General features: G+C 40.2%; 2 gene segments (V, D, J or C); one reads left to right on the top strand and one right to left on the bottom strand.

Moving 5' to 3' along the window:
• Positions 1 to 748: 748 nt before the first annotated feature.
• LOC116316125 lies at positions 749 to 1,221 on the bottom strand. The segment is given in 2 exon segments: positions 749 to 1,059; positions 1,152 to 1,221. Coding segments are annotated over 2 exon segments (366 nt in total).
• A 4,369-nt stretch (positions 1,222 to 5,590) lies between these two features.
• On the top strand, positions 5,591 to 7,208 carry LOC120434983. The segment is given in 2 exon segments: positions 5,591 to 5,648; positions 6,886 to 7,208. Coding segments are annotated over 2 exon segments (381 nt in total).
• The last annotated feature ends 10,624 nt before the right edge of the window (positions 7,209 to 17,832 follow it).

Below are 17,832 nucleotides of genomic sequence, written 5' to 3'. Positions count from 1 at the left end.
ACATCACTGTCACAACAGCGTTTGTTTTCATTCAAGGGCTTTATGGCTTTTCCTATAATACCTGGTGGGCCGGTCTCTAATCAAAATGCCAGTCCCAGTCCAGCCCTGATTTTATATATTGCAAAATGTAGCTGAGTCTCTGCTGCCCCACTACAGCTGAACTTCCCACCTCCCAAATACAACTTTAACACCTGATTACAACCCTGTGGTAGGAAACTGATAAAACAACATTTTCATGCATGAAATGCAATCATTGTTTAATTCAAATCAAAGTAGGTGATTTTTATTTAAGTTAAAAACTGTGTACAGGGTCTGGGTTCAATATTTGGTTTTGACTAAGACTTGAATTTTGAACCTCTAAGTCCATCCAGTCTTGTTTTCTCAAGTAATTAATACTGCAAAAATCTAACTCAAAGTATTATCAAAGAACAGCACATGTTCTCTTGCCTCCCTTTGTGGCTTTCTGGCCAACTGTAGAATTAATATTAACATTTTATTAATCAAATTTAAAGCCTTTTCATGGCCAGGTCGAAATGTAGTGAGATAAGCATTATATGTTACAGATTCTAAACAGTGTTACTTCATTTAAAATCTTCTTAATAATGTGGTCAGGAATGAATACATATTTTAGTTTCCACCTCTGAAAGTGGACTCAGTGAACCAGTGATGCATGTCAGAGTCCGTATCAGAAGCTCACAGCTGCAACACTGCAAATAGTAACTGAGGGAGGTTTTTGTATGACTCTGTATCACTGTGTGAACTCTGGGCCTCTATATGCTCCCATACAGTAGTAATCTCCTGCATCTGCAGCCTGAACTCCATTGATTGTCAGAGTGAACTCAGGCTCAGATCCACTGCTGCTGAAATGACTCGGCGTACAAGATTCACGACTGCTGATTTTGTAAAACAGCAGTTTAAGAGGCTGACCAGGTTTCTGTAGATACCAGCTGAGATCATCATCAACTCCTTTACTGGCTGTACAGCTCAGAGAGACCCTCTCCCCCAAAGCAGCAGCTTTAAACACAGGAGACTGAGTCACAGATGAACTGGCATCTGATCCTGGAAATTAAAATATGTTACTTTGTTAAAATGACAGTGTGATGTAAATTACAACATAACAGAGAATACAACAGAACCACACCACTCATCACCTTGAAGTCTGAGCATGATTGTGATCAGCAGTGAAGTCAGCAACATCGTCATCATTATGATTAATCTCACTGTCAGAGACTCTGCACAGACGTTCCTCACTGGTTCTTCTTAAACTGGTTTAGGATCAGTGAAGCGCAGCAAGCATTCAAAACACAACCTGCAAACAAATACCTGTATTCTCATGTCAGTTGAAAGCTCTGCATCTGCAGCCTTCAGCCAAACTGAACTCTCCACTACCAGACAGTAATAGTCTCCAGCATCGCTGATGGATAAAGTCTATTGAGAACCAGATCTACAGCCTCTAAACTGAGACAGAGTTCCTGAGTGTGTTGCCTAGTATATTAGAAGTTTGGGAGGCTGTCCAGGTTTCTGAAGGTATCAGCTTAGAATAGCACTAATATTTGAACTCCTTGTGTAGTGATGGTCACAGTCCCTCCAAGACTGACAGATTTAGATTTATCAGTTTGAGTAAGAACATTGCTGGCAAATGACTCTGAAATGAAAAATAAATTGATTTCAATCTTAAGAAAAAAACATCCGAAAATACGTCATTTTATATCAGAAAAACTCTGACAGTATAACAGAATAAAAAAACATTACAATCAGAGTTATTGAAAACATCGACTTGATGCAGTTTTCAGTGTGAGTGAATGAACAGTTCAGACGCTCAGTGACAGAAGAACTTAAACTGTGAGAAACAGTGAGGCATAAAAATCATGCAAAACACATTTAGGTGCCAAACACACATCTGCTGTCGTGAAACAGAAAAAGTAGATATTATTGATAATCACATGATTGAGCTGATATATTCTTTTGGAAAAGTGGTTTTTCTTCATGGCAGAATTTCACTTTTGTCTTCTTCCTAATGGCAAAACAAACAGCAACATGGCAAAGCATACTGTCCAAAGCCTTGATGTGAAAAAAATTTCTCCTCTTTGTCACATATAGATTTAGATAGAATGCTGGAATAATGGGTTTCACAAAGGAATATAAATTCCTGAGTTAAACTTAGGCTGTACTTAGTGGCATTTGACCAACTGCCTGAATTTTTTCTTCACATGTTAGGTTGACACTCATATTTATCAAAATATCATGGACTCCTTTTGATAAGGACTTCTCTTTTTATATCCTCATATTTTTTCTTCCACTTCCACTTTACAGCAAAATAGCTAATAATCTTAATATCACTGCAGCAGCAGCACCCGGAGGCCATGCTGGGAGAGTAGTTACAGGGTCATCTCTCATGACCTTAGGCAGTCCCAGTCTATCTACAAGAGCCAGTGTGCAGGGTACAACACTGCTGTAAACTTGGACTGACTGACTGCAGGTTTCCCCAACCTTTATAAGGAGTACGTGCAGAGACGTTTAAAGGGGTGGGTGCTTAAAGTTAAAAGAGGACACATAGAACCAGGCTGAGAAAGCACAACACACATTTATCAAGAATCTAACATGGAATGGCATCATACTATATCACTGTCATCAGGTGGGGACAATGCAAAGCAAACATAGCCTATGTTTTACTTGATGGAGTACAATGTTGCTGTTGAGGGGTTGCTGCTGCTCCTGCTGCTGATAGTGCTGGTGGGGAGGGCTGTGTTGATTTGAGACTCCAGACCTAAAAAGGTCCATAGGAGAGATGGTAGCTGATAAAACAAGTGTTATGAGATGATAATAACATGCAAAGATTGGTGACAGTGCTTGGAACCATAAGGCAACGAATTGAAAAAAGAGTGAGAAATAAACTAGGCTCTGCCTGTGAATCACTCTTTGCCTCTCTTCCTCCTTCCACCTCATCTTCATCTAATCTATCACTCTCCACTTGCTCTCCATCTGAAAACAAGGCACAGTTTGCTATTGCATTAATCTATTATTTAAGTATCTGCAATTAACAGTTTTTGCACCTAATCCACAATAATTTAATGATAGAAAAATGTAGACCCAAATCATTGCAATTGTGTTTATTATTGTGTTTATATTTGAATACCTTTGCAATGTAACAACTGGTACATGTGTTATTGTTGCCTGTACTCTTTTTAATCCATCTGTTGCCTTTAGCAGCCTCACATGGCTCCTTTTGTTGCAGTTTTTGTCATATTTGAAATAAAAATCTAATCTAATTTGTTTCTTAATGTATTTTCTTTAAAATACAGTGTGTTTTTTGTGAATATCATAATTATAATAATCCACAATTATGTGGGTATGCATATTAGATAGATTTTAATAAAATAAAAGCCCTCCAGGAAGGTCAAAGTCCTGAACTTACTTTAAAAAGAAATATTTAGTTCCCTAAAACAGTGGAAAGAGCTACAGACCCATGACAGCCTTACCCAGTTAGCTAGCGGCTAATGACCACCACTTCTTGTGCAGTTAATAAAGGACAGGTAATGTTTTGTCGTGCTGTTGCACAGTGCAAACACAGCATGCTCATTTGTTTCAAGTCATCGGTTGCCAGAGACAACTTAACAACATGTACATAATAACGTAATACTCCTGTGTGCTATAGACTATTTTCACATCCCCTCAGAGATATTCAATCAGGTTCAAGTCTGGGCTCTGGCTAATTTAACTGGTGGTGAAGCCTTTAGTTCTCATCTAAAGCAATCTTTAGGTGACACCGTAAGAGGAGATAAGGTTGTAAACCTTATGGAATGCCTTTTGTTGTGACCTATGTTTAAAGACACTGCGTAACAGCCCAGGCTGAAGGCCCTCTCTCTCTTATGTGCATGACAAAAAGTGTTGAGTATTGCTAACCGTGTTTGCAGACTTTGTTCATTCAATTTGTGAGTAGAGTCATGAGTAGAGTCAAAATGAAAAAGTGGTCACTGAGTTAATATTGTCAACTGAGACAAATGACATTTTCAAACCACAATGTATAACAATGCTGCATTTTGTTCCAGAAAAAAGACAAAATACCAATGAGTCCCTGAAGCGAGACCCAGGAAGTGGTTACAGGAAGAGGGTGATCGATTGTCTGAAGCAATTAGAACAAGGCAATGCTATTGACCGGACCTTATATCACAGGATGACACCTGGGTGAAAATCAAATCGCAGGACGCACCAGAATTCACAGATCACATTAACTCGGTGGACCAATACATCAAGTTTACAAGGGAGGATATGAAAAATGACAGGTTGGCCTTCTTAGACTGTAAGATTTCCATCAGTAATGGGAGACATTTAGAAGCTGATGTGTACTGTAAACCAACGCATACGGATCAGCATTTAAGGTCTGACTCTCATCATCCACTGGAGCACAAAATGGGTGTGATCAGGACACTACAACACATCAGAGAACATCATCCCCAAAGATACAGTGGCCAGGGAAGCAGAAGAACATAATATCAAGTGGCACAACACAGAAGACCTAACTCTTCAGGCCAGGACTCCACAGTCTATTTACACCTACAGGCCAGTGGATGAAGATGTACACATCTTGAACAGGAACGAATGCTGGTTTGAGCGTAGAGTCACAGAATCCATTGCCGTGAAAGGGAAAGGCCATCTCTGGATTGAGGAGGGAGCCTAAGGGTACATCTTTCACCATCTTACAGTGCTGTGATTGCAGCCATTCCCCAATTCTCTGTGTATGGTACTCATGGCCATAGATCGGTGGTCATTGATCATAGATTTATGGTCTTTGATCACTGGCTGTGATCAATGGTCATAACAATTTGCATATTAATGATCAAGAAACTGGCCTCACAGCACATTGTTCGCCAGTGGTGCTAGTTTCATTCATTATGCAAAAGAATGAATAAAAGCTGCAGTCAGCTGTGAGTGAAGAAGTCACTTGTCCCACTGAAAAGACTACGTCCAGATGAACAGAATCAACTTTGGGAGTGCTGGTTAGGTCACTGCAGCTGCGTGTTCAGTGGTCTGTGTCAGAGTCTCTTCTTTTTCCACAGCTGCAGTCAGTTCCTGCTGTAACAGCTCAGTGTCTCTGCAGTCTGACTGAGGGAGGTTTTTGTACGACTACAAATCACTGTGTGGACAACCAAGTACTGTCTATGCTATGAACACTCTGACAATAGTAAACTGCTGCATCTTCAGCCTGAACTCCACTGATGGTCAGAGTGAAGTCAGAACTGCTTCCACTGCCACTAAATCGAGTTGGCGTTCCTGACTGACTTATGCTCACTTGCTTTATTAGAGGTTTTGGTGTCTGTCCAGATTTCTGCTGATACCAGGCCATGCACTGACGACTATCACCACAGTTGGAATATGTTGCTGGGTTGGTCCTACAGGTCAGAGTGACAGTGGATCCAGGAGTAGATGTCACTACTGGAGGTTGAGTCACAGTCACCTGACCGCTGCATCCTGCAGATAAAAACAAATCATTCATTTATCAGCAGAAATCAATGAGAGAAAAAGCAGCACATCATGTTTGAAATGTTGCTGAGTGAATGAACCTGTAAAACAGCAGCAGGTCAGCGTCCAGATGAGGATGGTGATGAGAGTCATGGTGGTTGTGCTTTCTGCTGTGTTGACTGACAGATGTGAGTCCTGCAGTGTTGAACTCACAGGACTATAAACCTTCTCAGTTCTCTGGAGGATCAGCTGATGATGCAAAGCCTCCTCTCTATGGAAATGATTTCTCTGCTCTCAACACACTGAGGGCAATGTGGGGCACAGAATCAGAAGAAAAACTGTTTGAATTAATACCATTAATAATTTCATGCAGTAGAGAAAAACATATTTGGAAACATATTGACGTATTTTTAACACCTGGATTAAAATGGCACTCTGGTTTGTATGCTTATTTTTGATTCTGGTATCAACAAATACAACATACCTGTATAGCGTTCTTGAGTATATTGTCATAAATTCATAATTCATGATCTTTTTGGAGCCTTTCTGGTTGCTGTTTTAAACAGTGTTTTGTGTATTTTTAAAAAATAAATATGTGTAATATGAAAATTAAGTTTTGTCTTTCAGTTCTTAATACTAAAAATTCAATAATGATAATTATGATTTAAATTCATTAAATTACTTTAAGTCAATTTAGTTAAATGATCTTCTGTATTTAATAAGGTGTACTGTGATGTTTTACATGAAAAAAAGGTTCATTTTCAGGGGTTAGAGGTTTGTTCAGAGTGCAGGAGGTTTTTGTACGGCCACTTAATGAGTTTGTATCACTGTGGAACACTTTTGGTGGAGGAACCAAACTCATCGTTGGCTGTAAGTACCAGAAATTGTCATTTTTGATAAACGTAGTATTTATTAATATTAATATTCATTCAGTCTTTGAAGGAACTGAACTTACAGAACATACAGAAAACAATTTTTAATGTTCTTTTTGGTTCATTTCACTTCTTTAAATATTATCTGGTTACAATATTAAAAGCTGTGATAGTGATGTTTTAGTTCACTTTGATTTAAAATGTACTTTTTTCTTATGAATTATAAAATAAAAACAAATACTGAATTTGTCGAGCTATATTAGAAAAAAGAAATTAAGTCAGTATATTTAGATCAATTTTGTGTTCATGGTTGATCAATTTTAAATTAAGTTTAAAAGAAGTGAAAGAAACAGATGTGAAGTTTTAACTGTATTCTCATGAGTGCTTTAGCTTTGTCAGTTTCAAATATGAAAATTATCACAGGGTCGAGTTATTAACTATAGCACATGATAAAAAAAAAAGATTTGATCAATAATCACTGACAATATATTTATTCAGATGTTTGTACATTTGTATCTCTTTTTTCGGTTATCATCAACCTTTTCTCCTCCAGCGGGTGTGGTGAGGCCAACCCTCACTGTCCTCCCTCCATCCAAAGAGGAAGACAAACAGAGTAGTGCCACTGTGGTGTGTTTGGCCACCGGGGGCTTCCCCTCAAACTGGAATTTGGGCTGGAAGGTGGGGGGCACCAGCACATCCTCAGGGGTGTCAACCAGCCTGGAGGTCTTGGGGACAGACGGCCGCTACAGCTGGAGCAGCACCCTGAGCCTCTCTGCAGACCAGTGGAAGAAGGCGGGCACAGTGAGCTGTGAGGCCAGTCTGAGTGGACAGAGCCCCGTCACTCAAACCCTGGACCCTGACCACTGCTCAGAGTAGAGCTTCAGCAACACTTCCTGTTTGCATATGATGTGTTTTATAGTTTGATGAAGCTACATGTTTCTGCTGTTGCGATATTTCTGCAAACATTTGCCTCTCTATTGATGTGCATGCTAAGTTTATCAGCTAACCTTATCCATGTTGTGCTTTAAAACTATTTTGTAAAAACAAAAGTAAAAATCACAAAATAAAATCACAGCTTAAGAAAAATCACTTTTGTTTTGTTCTTGGGGAGAAGCTTTTAAAAGCTTATTTGTGTGCAATGTCGGTGATTGCTCTTGACCTTTGAAACAAAAGATAAAGATACCAACTAAAATCCAGCTTTATACTGGTGAGCAGTTGGAAAATAGCCATCATAGTGAATGGAACACTATGCTGAACTTCCCACCTCCCAAATCCAACTTTAACACCTGATTAAAACACTGTGGTAGGAAACTGATAAAACAATATTTTCATGCATGAAACACAATAATTGTTTAATTCAAATCAAAGTAGATGATTTTTCTTTCAGGTAAAAACTGTATACAGTGGTCCTTTGCTATAACGGCGTTCACCCTTTGCGGTTCTCGTGGTTTTGCGGATTTGTTTTTGTGTGCAATTTTGCATGCTTTTTACTTTTTGTACAGTGCATTGTGTTCTGTGTCCTGATTGGCTGTAGACCACTGTGAATCGTGCCGTGTCTCCTGTACAGTACAGAATGCATTCAGCTTGTCAAATTTACATAAATCTTCGATCGCTAGCAGAGTCTTGTTTTCGCAAGGAATTAATGCTGCAAAAATCCACTTAAAATATCATCAAAGAACATCGCATCTTCTTTTTCCTCCCTTTGTGGCCTTCTGGCAAACTGTAGAATTAATATTAAAATTTTATTAATCAAATTTAAAGCCTTTCATGGTCAGGCTGATGTTTGTGCATCACCACTGCTAACAGCATGTTATTGCAGTCAGTCTTTTGAGGCTGTAGCAAATACATTGTTCTGGATTTTCTGCTCATTTTTTGTTATTCTGATCATTTGGCTATTTAATTTTGACCTTTGTTGTCAACAGTTACTTGTATTTAAATATGTATTTATGTGTATTGTGATATGAAAACTTATTTCTTACAAGTTGATTTTATTTAAAATGTGAAGCACCTTTATGATTTAAAATGTACTGTAGAAACAAAATTATTTTTATATTACCTTATTATGCACAGCAAATTAGAAGTAATACAAAATGTAGTGAGATGAGCATAATATGCTATCTCACTACAGATAGCACATTATTAAGAAGATTAAAATCTTCTTAATAATGTGATCAGGAATGAATAAATATTTTAGTTTTCCCCTCTGAAAGTGGACTCAGTGAACCAGTGATGCATGTCAGATACTGTTTTAGAAGCTCACAGCTGCAACACTGCAAATAGTAACTGAGGGAGGTTTTTGTATGACTGTGTGAACACTGGGCCTTCATACACTCCCATACAGCAGTAATCTCCTGCATCTGCAGCCTGAACTCCATTGATTGTCAGAGTGAACTCAGGTTCAGATCCACTGCTGCTGAAGTGACTTGGAGTATCAGATTCGGGGCTGCTGATTTGGTAAAACAGCAGTTTCAGAGGCTGTCCGGGTTTCTGTAGATACCAGCTAAGATCACTGTCAACTCCTTGACTGGCTGTACAGCTCAGAGAGACCGTCTGTCCCAAAGCAGCAGCCTTAAACACAGGAGACTGAGTCACAGATGGACTGGCATCTGATCCTGGAAATTCAAATATGCTACTTTATTAAAATGACAGTGTGATATCAAATACTGTGTAACAGAGAACATAGAACCACATCACTCATCACCTTGACGTCTGAGCATGAGTGTGATCAGCAGTGGAGTCAGTAACATCATCATCATTGTTATAAATCTCAGAGACTCTGTACAAAGAGTCTGCACAGATGATTCCCACTGGTTCTTCTTAAACTGTTTTAGGATCAGTGAAGCATTCAAAACACAACCTGCAAACAAATAAACAAACATACAAAGTCTGCCTGTATTAATGTAGAGTCGTGTTGTTAAGCTACTATTGAGTATCTGTTATTTGCTGGCAGCAGAAGTGAACCTGTAACTTGGTTACCCATCTTGGTTTGGTTCAGTTCAAACAGTGGTCTAGCCCTTTCTTGGAGTTAATACCTTTTTAAATAAAACTGTCTGCTCTAAACGCCAACAGGGGCTGTGGCCCAATAGATGTGATAGAGGAGGTCCTCTTGATCACTTAACAGAAGACATACTACTGCAGCAGCACCCTGAGGCTATGCTGGGAGAGTAGTTGCAGGGTCCCAGTCTATCTGCAAGAGCCAGTGTGCAGGGTACAACACTAAACTTGGAGTCATAGATGTCTTGATGTATGCTCAATCATCCAGTTAAGGAAATCCCCAAAAGTTGATTGGGGACAATGCAAAGCAAACATAGCCTATGTTTTACCTGATAGGTACAATGTTGCTGTTGAGAGGTTGCTGTTGCTCCTGCTGCTGACAGTGCTTGGGGAGCAGGGCTGTGTTGATCTGAGACAGTAGACATCAAAAAGTCCATAGGAGAGATGGTAGCTGATTAAAAAAGTGTTATGATAACAAAATGCAAAGATTGGTGACTGCGCCTGGAACCACAAGGCAACAGATTAAAAAAAAAAAAAACAGTGGGAAATAAACTAGGCTCTGCCTGTGACTCACACTTTGCCTCTCTTCCTCTTTCCACCCCCTCATCTGATCTATCACTCTCCACTTGCCTTTCATCTGAGAACAAGGCAAAATTTGCTATTGCATTACTCTTTTTAAGTATTTTATTATATTATTATTATAAGGCGCACTGTCTTTCTTTTTGAGAAAATTTAAGGATTTTAAGTGCCTCTCATAGTGCGAAAAATACGGTACTTGTGCAGTTAATAGGGGACAGGTAATGTTCTTTTGTGCTGTTGCGCAGTGCAAACACAGCATGCTCGTTTGTATTAAGTCATCAGTTGCCAGTAGACAGAAGACAACTTAACATTGTGTACACAATAACCTAATGCTCGTGTGTGCTATAGACTATAGCGTATGCTATACACCCTAATTACTGGTATTTGTTGCATCAGTCTACACATGCCTGCCAATGACGAACAATGGGTTGTGTGGTCAGTTTCTTGATTTCAGGGTTGGAGTCATGGTGCATCTGCAAAGTAATCACTGCTGAAGAAGAAGTGAAGTGAATGAGACTTGGACAGCTTTGAATTGTGAAAATGCCAGCTTGTATATTTTTCCTCATTAAAAGAAAAGAAAGAAAATTAATAGCAAACACACAATAAAATATTTTAAATAAAAATTTTCCTTTTTTGTACCAGTATTTTCCTCAGTGACAACCTTGCAGCACATTCACAGCAGTTACCTTAAAAAAATCTTACATGGGTGCACCCTTCTAAATGTAGAATTCAGGTTTTCAGTTCAAAATGAAGTACAATCTCAATGACAACAGTCCAAATGACAACATTCATTTGACACTGTGTAGACTTAACTGATTGCAACAAAACCCTTAAATTGGAGGAACAAGTCCACTTCCTGTGTGTGGAGATGTCAAAGTCTGTAAAAGTCCTTATAGTAAACGTCCAAAAGTCCAGGGAAATGTGAGTGTGTGTGTGTGTGTGTGTGTGTAAGGGGACAGCAAGCTCAACTGGCGTGGGATTTTTTGTTGCAGCTGGCCTACCACACTCTGCCTTGCAGCACAGGAACAAAATCAACTGGTCCGTCAATGGGATTAGCTCGCCATCAATATTAGATCCATTCGAATGCATCAAAGGAGACAAAAAATAAAAACCAAAAACCTGACCTGTCAACGACAGTGTCATAGGACACACTTAGTATACTAATAATCACAGTTCACCATTTGTTAGCACATAAAAGTACTGTCATAACATTAAGACTTAGACTTAGACTTAGAGACTTAGAGCTTTTTATTGTCATTGTGCAGTTTCTTGCACAGCGAAATTGGGTAGCTGGACCACAAAGGTGCTAAAGTAAGAAAAAGACAAACCAATATACATCGAAGGTGGAAAAAATAAATAAATAAATAAATAAATAGAATAAAATAAAAAGCAGTGTATATATATACATGTGTGAGTGGAACTATATACATGGTGTATGTGTAGGAACATTGAAACAGACTGGGACCAAAATAATTGCACTTGAGCCAAAAATATTGCACAGAACATGGAAAGACTGAGATATTGCACATAGATGATCAACAGCAGTGTCAGGGTGGATGTGTTGGGGAAGTCTTTACACACTCTTAGTTTCCATTAATAGTTCTGACAGCCCACGGGAAGAAGCTGTTCTTTAGTCTGTTGGTTTTGCACCTGATGGATCTGAGCCTTTTTCCAGAGGGCAGGATGTTGAAGAGGTGGTGGTTAGGATGGAGGTGGTCCTTTATAATTGCCCTGGCTCTGGAGAGACATCTTGAGCTGGCAATTAAGTCCAGGGAGGGGAGTGGACAGCCGATCACCTTCTCTGCAGTTCTGATGATCCTCTGTAGTCTCTTCTTGTCAGCTGTTGTGCAACCAGCGTACCACACAGGGATGGCGTGCACCAGCACACTCTCGATAGTGGCACGGTAGAAGGACACTAGGAGTTCAGTCTGCAGCCTGTTCCATCTCAGAACCCTCAAGAAATGGAGGCGCTGCTGGGCTTTCTTTACTAGGGCTGATGTGTTTGTGGACCAGGATAGGTCCTCGGATATGTGGGTGCCGAGGAACTTAAAGGAGGACACCCTCTCCACATAGTCACCTTTTATGGAGAGGGGGGGAGGATCAGTCCTTGTTTTGTGGAAGTCCATGACCACTTCCTTGGTTTTCTTGGTGTTTAGGGTGAGGTTATTGTAGTTACACCATTCTGACAGCCGCTGGACCTCATCCCTGTAGGCGGTGTCATCATCGTTGGTGATGAGCCCCATCAGAGTGGTGTCGTCTGCAAATTTGATGATGATGTTGCAGGGGTGCGTAGGGGTGCAGTCACTGGTGTAGATGGTGTATAGTAGTGGACTCAGCACACATCCCTGTGGTGAGCCAGTGCTGAGCGACAGGGTGGATGATTGCTGGTTGCCAACCTTGACTGATTGTGAACGGTCTGTGAGGAAGTTTTTGATCCATGCACATGTGGAGGGGGGGAAGTCCAAGTTTACCAGCTTGTCTATAAAAATGTCTGGGATGATAGTATTGAAGGCCGAGCTGTAATCAACAAAGAGCATCCTTACTGATGTCCCAGGATTCTCCAGTAGATGCAGAGCAGAGTGGAGAGCAGTGGAAATTGCATCCTCTGTGGACCTATTTGCCCTGTAGGCAAACTGGTGGGGGTCGAAGCTGGGTGGGAGGCAGTCCTTTATGTGCTTTAGGACCAGCTTCTCAAAGCACTTTGCAACCACTGGAGTCAGTGCGATGGGTCTGTAGTCACTGAGGCTACAGACCCATCACACTGACTCCAGTGGTAACCATTAACCATTGTTTACAATCAAAATAAGACAGTAAAATGTATAATAATCTTTGCATCGGTTTCAAATGCTTCTTCAGCAGTTTAAGTATTTACAATTTCAATAACATTCTGAATAAAAAACAGTTGTAGGGCACTAGCTCAAGTTTTTTTCATTTTTCTGTAAATGCTAGAAACAGTTTGGGCATCCGTGAGAGAGGAGGAAAAGCCTGTGCTCTCTCAGACAGAGATGGCGGGCAGGACAATGTGCCTGTCACTACCCAATCCGTACCGGAAACCCGATCGGTACCACGCATGTGCGAAAGGTGTCTAATTCCGGTCGAAGCATTTTACGACAGTTACTGGTCAGAGTATCTGTTAAGATGTTAACAATAATAAGTATCTTTTAAATTGTTTGCAGTAATGAAGCATTTCAATATAATGAAGACAAAAACGAAAAATAAAAAGATTGTTACTGATCGGGGCTCCCCGATCCGTACCGCACATGTGCAGATGTTTTCTTCTTCTTCTGTTTAATTTAATGGCAGTTTACTCCCCAGTGTACGAGGATACCGCCACCTGCTGACCCAGCAAATGAACCCTATTGTAAAATGAACTAGCGTCATTACAAATGCGTATTAAATTTGATTTAGTGATAGTCGAGTGTGTTTATGCTTGTCTTTGTGGAGAGGATTGTTGGAATAGTGATGATGATGTCCGCTATCACTATCAATTTTCAGTAAACACTTAATCTGGCTGATGAATCTTCACGTGACATATTACTAAATCAATATTATTAAGTCTGTAATTAGGCGCCATTCTTCTTATTTTACGGCACTGTTGTTCAATCGGGGAACGCTCTCTGTTGAGGAGAAAAGCTTGAATTTGTTTGTATACTGATTATCCATTGTTTAAATGTATGTATATGGTTTATTCATCATCAACCAAGTGTAACTGCTAAAATGATTGTTGATCAATGGTCATGAGAATTTGCATAATTAAGATTAAGGAACTGACCTCCCAGCCCATTGTTCCTTCAGTGGGCTGGTTTCAGTCATTATGCAAATGTACTATTTATAAGATTTGGGGAAACCTGCAGTCAGCTGAGACTGAAGAAGTCACTTGGATGAGTGACGAAACGTTTCTCCCACAAAACGCTACGTCCAGATGAACAGATTCAACTTTTGGAGATTTACTTTCCTGGATGATTCAGAATGCATCAAGACGATATAGCCCAAGTAATTTTAGTTATTTATACAAACAGTCAGCAGGTTAAAAACATTCTTGCCTTGAAGATCTTTTATTTATTTGCAGATTAATGGTTTTATCTTTGAGTTTATAGTTTATTAGTCTGATGTAGTAAAAAGGTAGTGAAACAAACAGATGACAAAGTCCAGCTCTGTTTGTTTTCCATCAAGAAAATAACTGTAACAACAAGACATTTACTCTGAATTATTGTAATTTTTACAAAGACTTTAATTGAGTGTGAAAACACAATTGGTTAAAATTTTTTAAAGTGTTATGTTCTCCTATTTATTACCAACTCTCCTCAGTCTGATCACAGTGCGATGCCCAATGTTGTTAATATCTGTCATGTATCATAACTGTAATGCTCAGCTGTCTGTCGCTGAAAATATGATATGAGGAATTTCACTGAAATGTTTGACACCATGTTGGATATTACATTTTATGCTGTTGACTAAATGAATTAGTTTTCATACAGATGCACTTTAACAGCTGACCTTACAGTTCGTTAGTCTGATGTGATGAAAAGGAAGTGAAACGAACAGATGACAAACTTTAACGTTTCCTGAACACATTTCAGTTTTATCATCAAGAGAGTCTTCCTACACCCCCGTTCTCTGCGGCCTGCTGGAGCGAGGGGGCTAGGAGGAGGAGTTGGCCGTCCGACTGGGGTCTGGAATGTGGGGCCTCCTGCTGCTGCGGGTCGGGGCGGTCTGCTTCTCCCACCGCAGGGAAAAGGGTAACACCACCTGGGTCTGGGCGCAGTTTCCCCCTCCAGGGGCAAGGGTACCTAGACCCGGGGCTTAGAGTACGCTTGGGGAGTGTGATTGTGTGTACAGTGTCTCTCTATGTCTGTCTCCATGTTGGGTGAGTGTTGAGAGCATGAGGGTGGGAATAGATGTTTGTATCTGTGTGTGCCTGTATGCCTGTGTCTATATGTCAGGTTGGGTATCAGACCCCACCTCTCTGGGGACATCTCAGGCCCTCCAAGGTTTGGAGGCCCATCTCCCCCCACCACTTCCCCTGCCGGTGGCAGACGCCCTCAGACATCGGTGCATTGGTGGTTCTTTGTGTCCGGGGGTGGGTGCCCAGGTACCCACCGGCTCACTCCTTGGCGGCTGCTTATCGGGGCATGGAGCCTGGGGCTCGCTCGGGCCACTTCGGGGATGGGGTGCCCTCGGCCTCTCGTCCCGGGGCTCGGTCACTCAGGCACAGCTGGCTGCCGGCGGAGCTCATGGGCACGTCACTGCAACCCCCCCTGGCTTCTGCTCCGCGGCTGCTGAGTGACCCCTCATCTGGGACTCTCCTCAGCTCTTTCTGGGATAGTGGCGCGGCTGCCCCTCTGTTGGTCTTCCTTGGTCTCTTGTGTTCTGGGGGCCTCTGGATGTCTGGAGTTTTGATCTCCTCCATACCTGCTTCATGCCCTGGAGGTCGGGGCAGTGGCCCCCACACCTCTAGCAGATCATTACATGAAGGAACCTTTTAAAAACAAGCGCGTTCATGCTCACAGGTGTACACACGGGTGATCACACACACAAACTACACCCTTTTGAGCTCCTACCTCAAAGCACACTGTGCGCTGTCGATCTCACGTGTTGCACCATAATGTTTAATATTTAGTATTTACTGTCATATTCCCATATATCATTGTGATCTTGTTTATTACTCTTGTCTTCTTCTGCTTGCTTTCTTTTTTCTTTCTCAACAGGTGATCCAGGTGATTGATATGTAATTTTTTTTTTTTTTTTTTTTTGTCTGCTTATTCTGTTGGTCTTTGTTTTTTGCCCTTTTTCCCCGTCCCTCTTCTCAGGTTTTTTTTTTTTTTTTTTTTTTTTTTTTCTCTTTCCCTCTTTCTTTCTCCCCTTTCTTTCCACCAGTCAAGTCTGTCCTGTATTCAGCAAGTGAAAATAAAATAAACAATAAAAAGTGAATCAGATGGACCATTACGGCAAGGCTGAGATGGTCCATTTGGTAGAGTCAATCCGTTGGGCATCTTTCTTCGCCTTTAGACAATAATTCTGATGGCAAAAGAACCAAACGGGACAGGTTTAAAAAAACAAAAACGAAAACAAAAAAAACCAAACAAATACTGCAGCACATTCACTAATTATTTATACTTTGTCAAAGCCTAATATCCTCCAGTTTTTCACTTTCTCTGCTCTGTTTAATCACAGTATCATCATACAGTTAATCCATAGGCCTGTTAATCTCTGTCATGTATCATAACTGTCTCGTGTCAGCTATCTGTCCTACAGTAGAAGTTTATCTGCTCCTTGTGTGTCTGTGATCTTCCCTCCAGCTGGCCCCATGGTCAGACCCTCAGTCTCTCTGCTTCAACCCTCCTCTGAGAAGCTCTCTGGAGGCCCAGTCACACTGGCCTGCCTGCTGACCGGCTACTCTCCTCAGGGAGCTGAAGTGAGATGGGAAGTAGATGGCACAGAGGTGACAGAGGGGGTCCTGAACAGCTTAGAAGAAGAGAAGAGTAGTCGCTACAGCAGCAGCAGCACCCTGATGTCCTGAAGTCCAGGACAGGAGCTCAGTGTTGGGGAGCAGGAGATACATCCCTGCTGCTCTGATCAATATGAGTTTGAAAATTTGTCGATGAAATTATTTGATAACAACAACTTACACGGTGACATGTGTAGCGGCTGGATGAGAGTGTGCCTAATAACTGCCATATTAATGATTCATATTTTTGCCAATAAAGCTTGCAGTGACCCATATTATTAATTGTTTTTTCTTATTTTTAAATGTAGTAGCTCTATAATTGGAGCATATGGTACAACACATTAACCTGTTTGCCTAACACATGAAAAATCAATTCATGTATCTCCAAATCTTACTCTTTATGAAAAAATAATAATATGAGTTTGATTCAGCAAATTAATTCTTCAGTTTAAATTAAAACTACCTAGAGATCCAGACAATTAGAAATACCTAATAACTCTGAATGTTTTATGTTGCATTATAATATTTTTAAGAAAGTTTCCATCACAACCAGCAGCTTAATTAATAAGTAATCAAATCTAGGTTCTCACTTTAGAAGTACATTGAGTGTAATCAGAGTACATTTTTGTGAAATTGCAGCTCATTTCCAATTCAGGCAAATTCAGAGTTTCAGCCAGATTGTTACCGATATATGTAACACAAACTAATTCTGTGTCGTTTGACACAGAATTAGTTTGAAGATGAGATAAAAATAAAAATAAAGCAAAGGCTGTTTAACAAGCGTCATTTGAGTAACAAGGAATGTGAAGCTTATATGCAGGTTTCTAATTATATTATAATTTTATTATTATTATTTTTCAATCAGTTTTTCAATGGGATTTTGGATAGTTTGCAGTGTTGTGTTTCAGTTCACACTGATGAATTCTCTTGGCCTGCTGTAGGACAATTTGTGCTAAATTTGGTCACCACTAGGGTTGGTCCTGCATTACACCAGAGACATTAAAAGAGAGAGACATGGAACTGATTTGAAAAATAGGCAAACACACATCTGTTGTTGTGAACAGGTACATATAAGGTGTAAGCTGATCCTTTTCTCATTCAGCTTTATTTAGAAAAAAAAACAAAAAAACATTTTTTCCATGAAAGCAAGCAGCTTTTTTTTTTCTGCTTTCTCATGGAAAAGAAAAGCAGAAACATGCCAAAGTGTCCTGTAAAAGCTCTTAATGATCTGAAAAACTTTGTTTTTTCTTTGTCACTTGTGTTGTTTAAATAGGATGCTGAAAAACTAAAACTAAAATAACAAATAAAAATGCTCCCCAAAATACATCTAATATACAGATTTAAATCTGTATTTAGTGCTTGGTGAGGTTACTGTCAGCTCTGTGTTCACTGGTCTGTGTCAGTGTCTTTTTTTCAACAGCTGCAGTCAGTTCCTGCTGTAACAGCTCAGTGTCTCTGCAGTCTGACTGAGGGAGGTTT

This window comes from Oreochromis aureus, linkage group 19 (assembly GCF_013358895.1).
Source record: "Oreochromis aureus strain Israel breed Guangdong linkage group 19, ZZ_aureus, whole genome shotgun sequence".
In the NCBI taxonomy this organism is placed as follows: Eukaryota; Metazoa; Chordata; class Actinopteri; order Cichliformes; family Cichlidae; genus Oreochromis; species Oreochromis aureus.
Note: the sequence above shows the minus strand (reverse complement) of the source record. Positions and strands in the feature narration are given on the sequence as shown.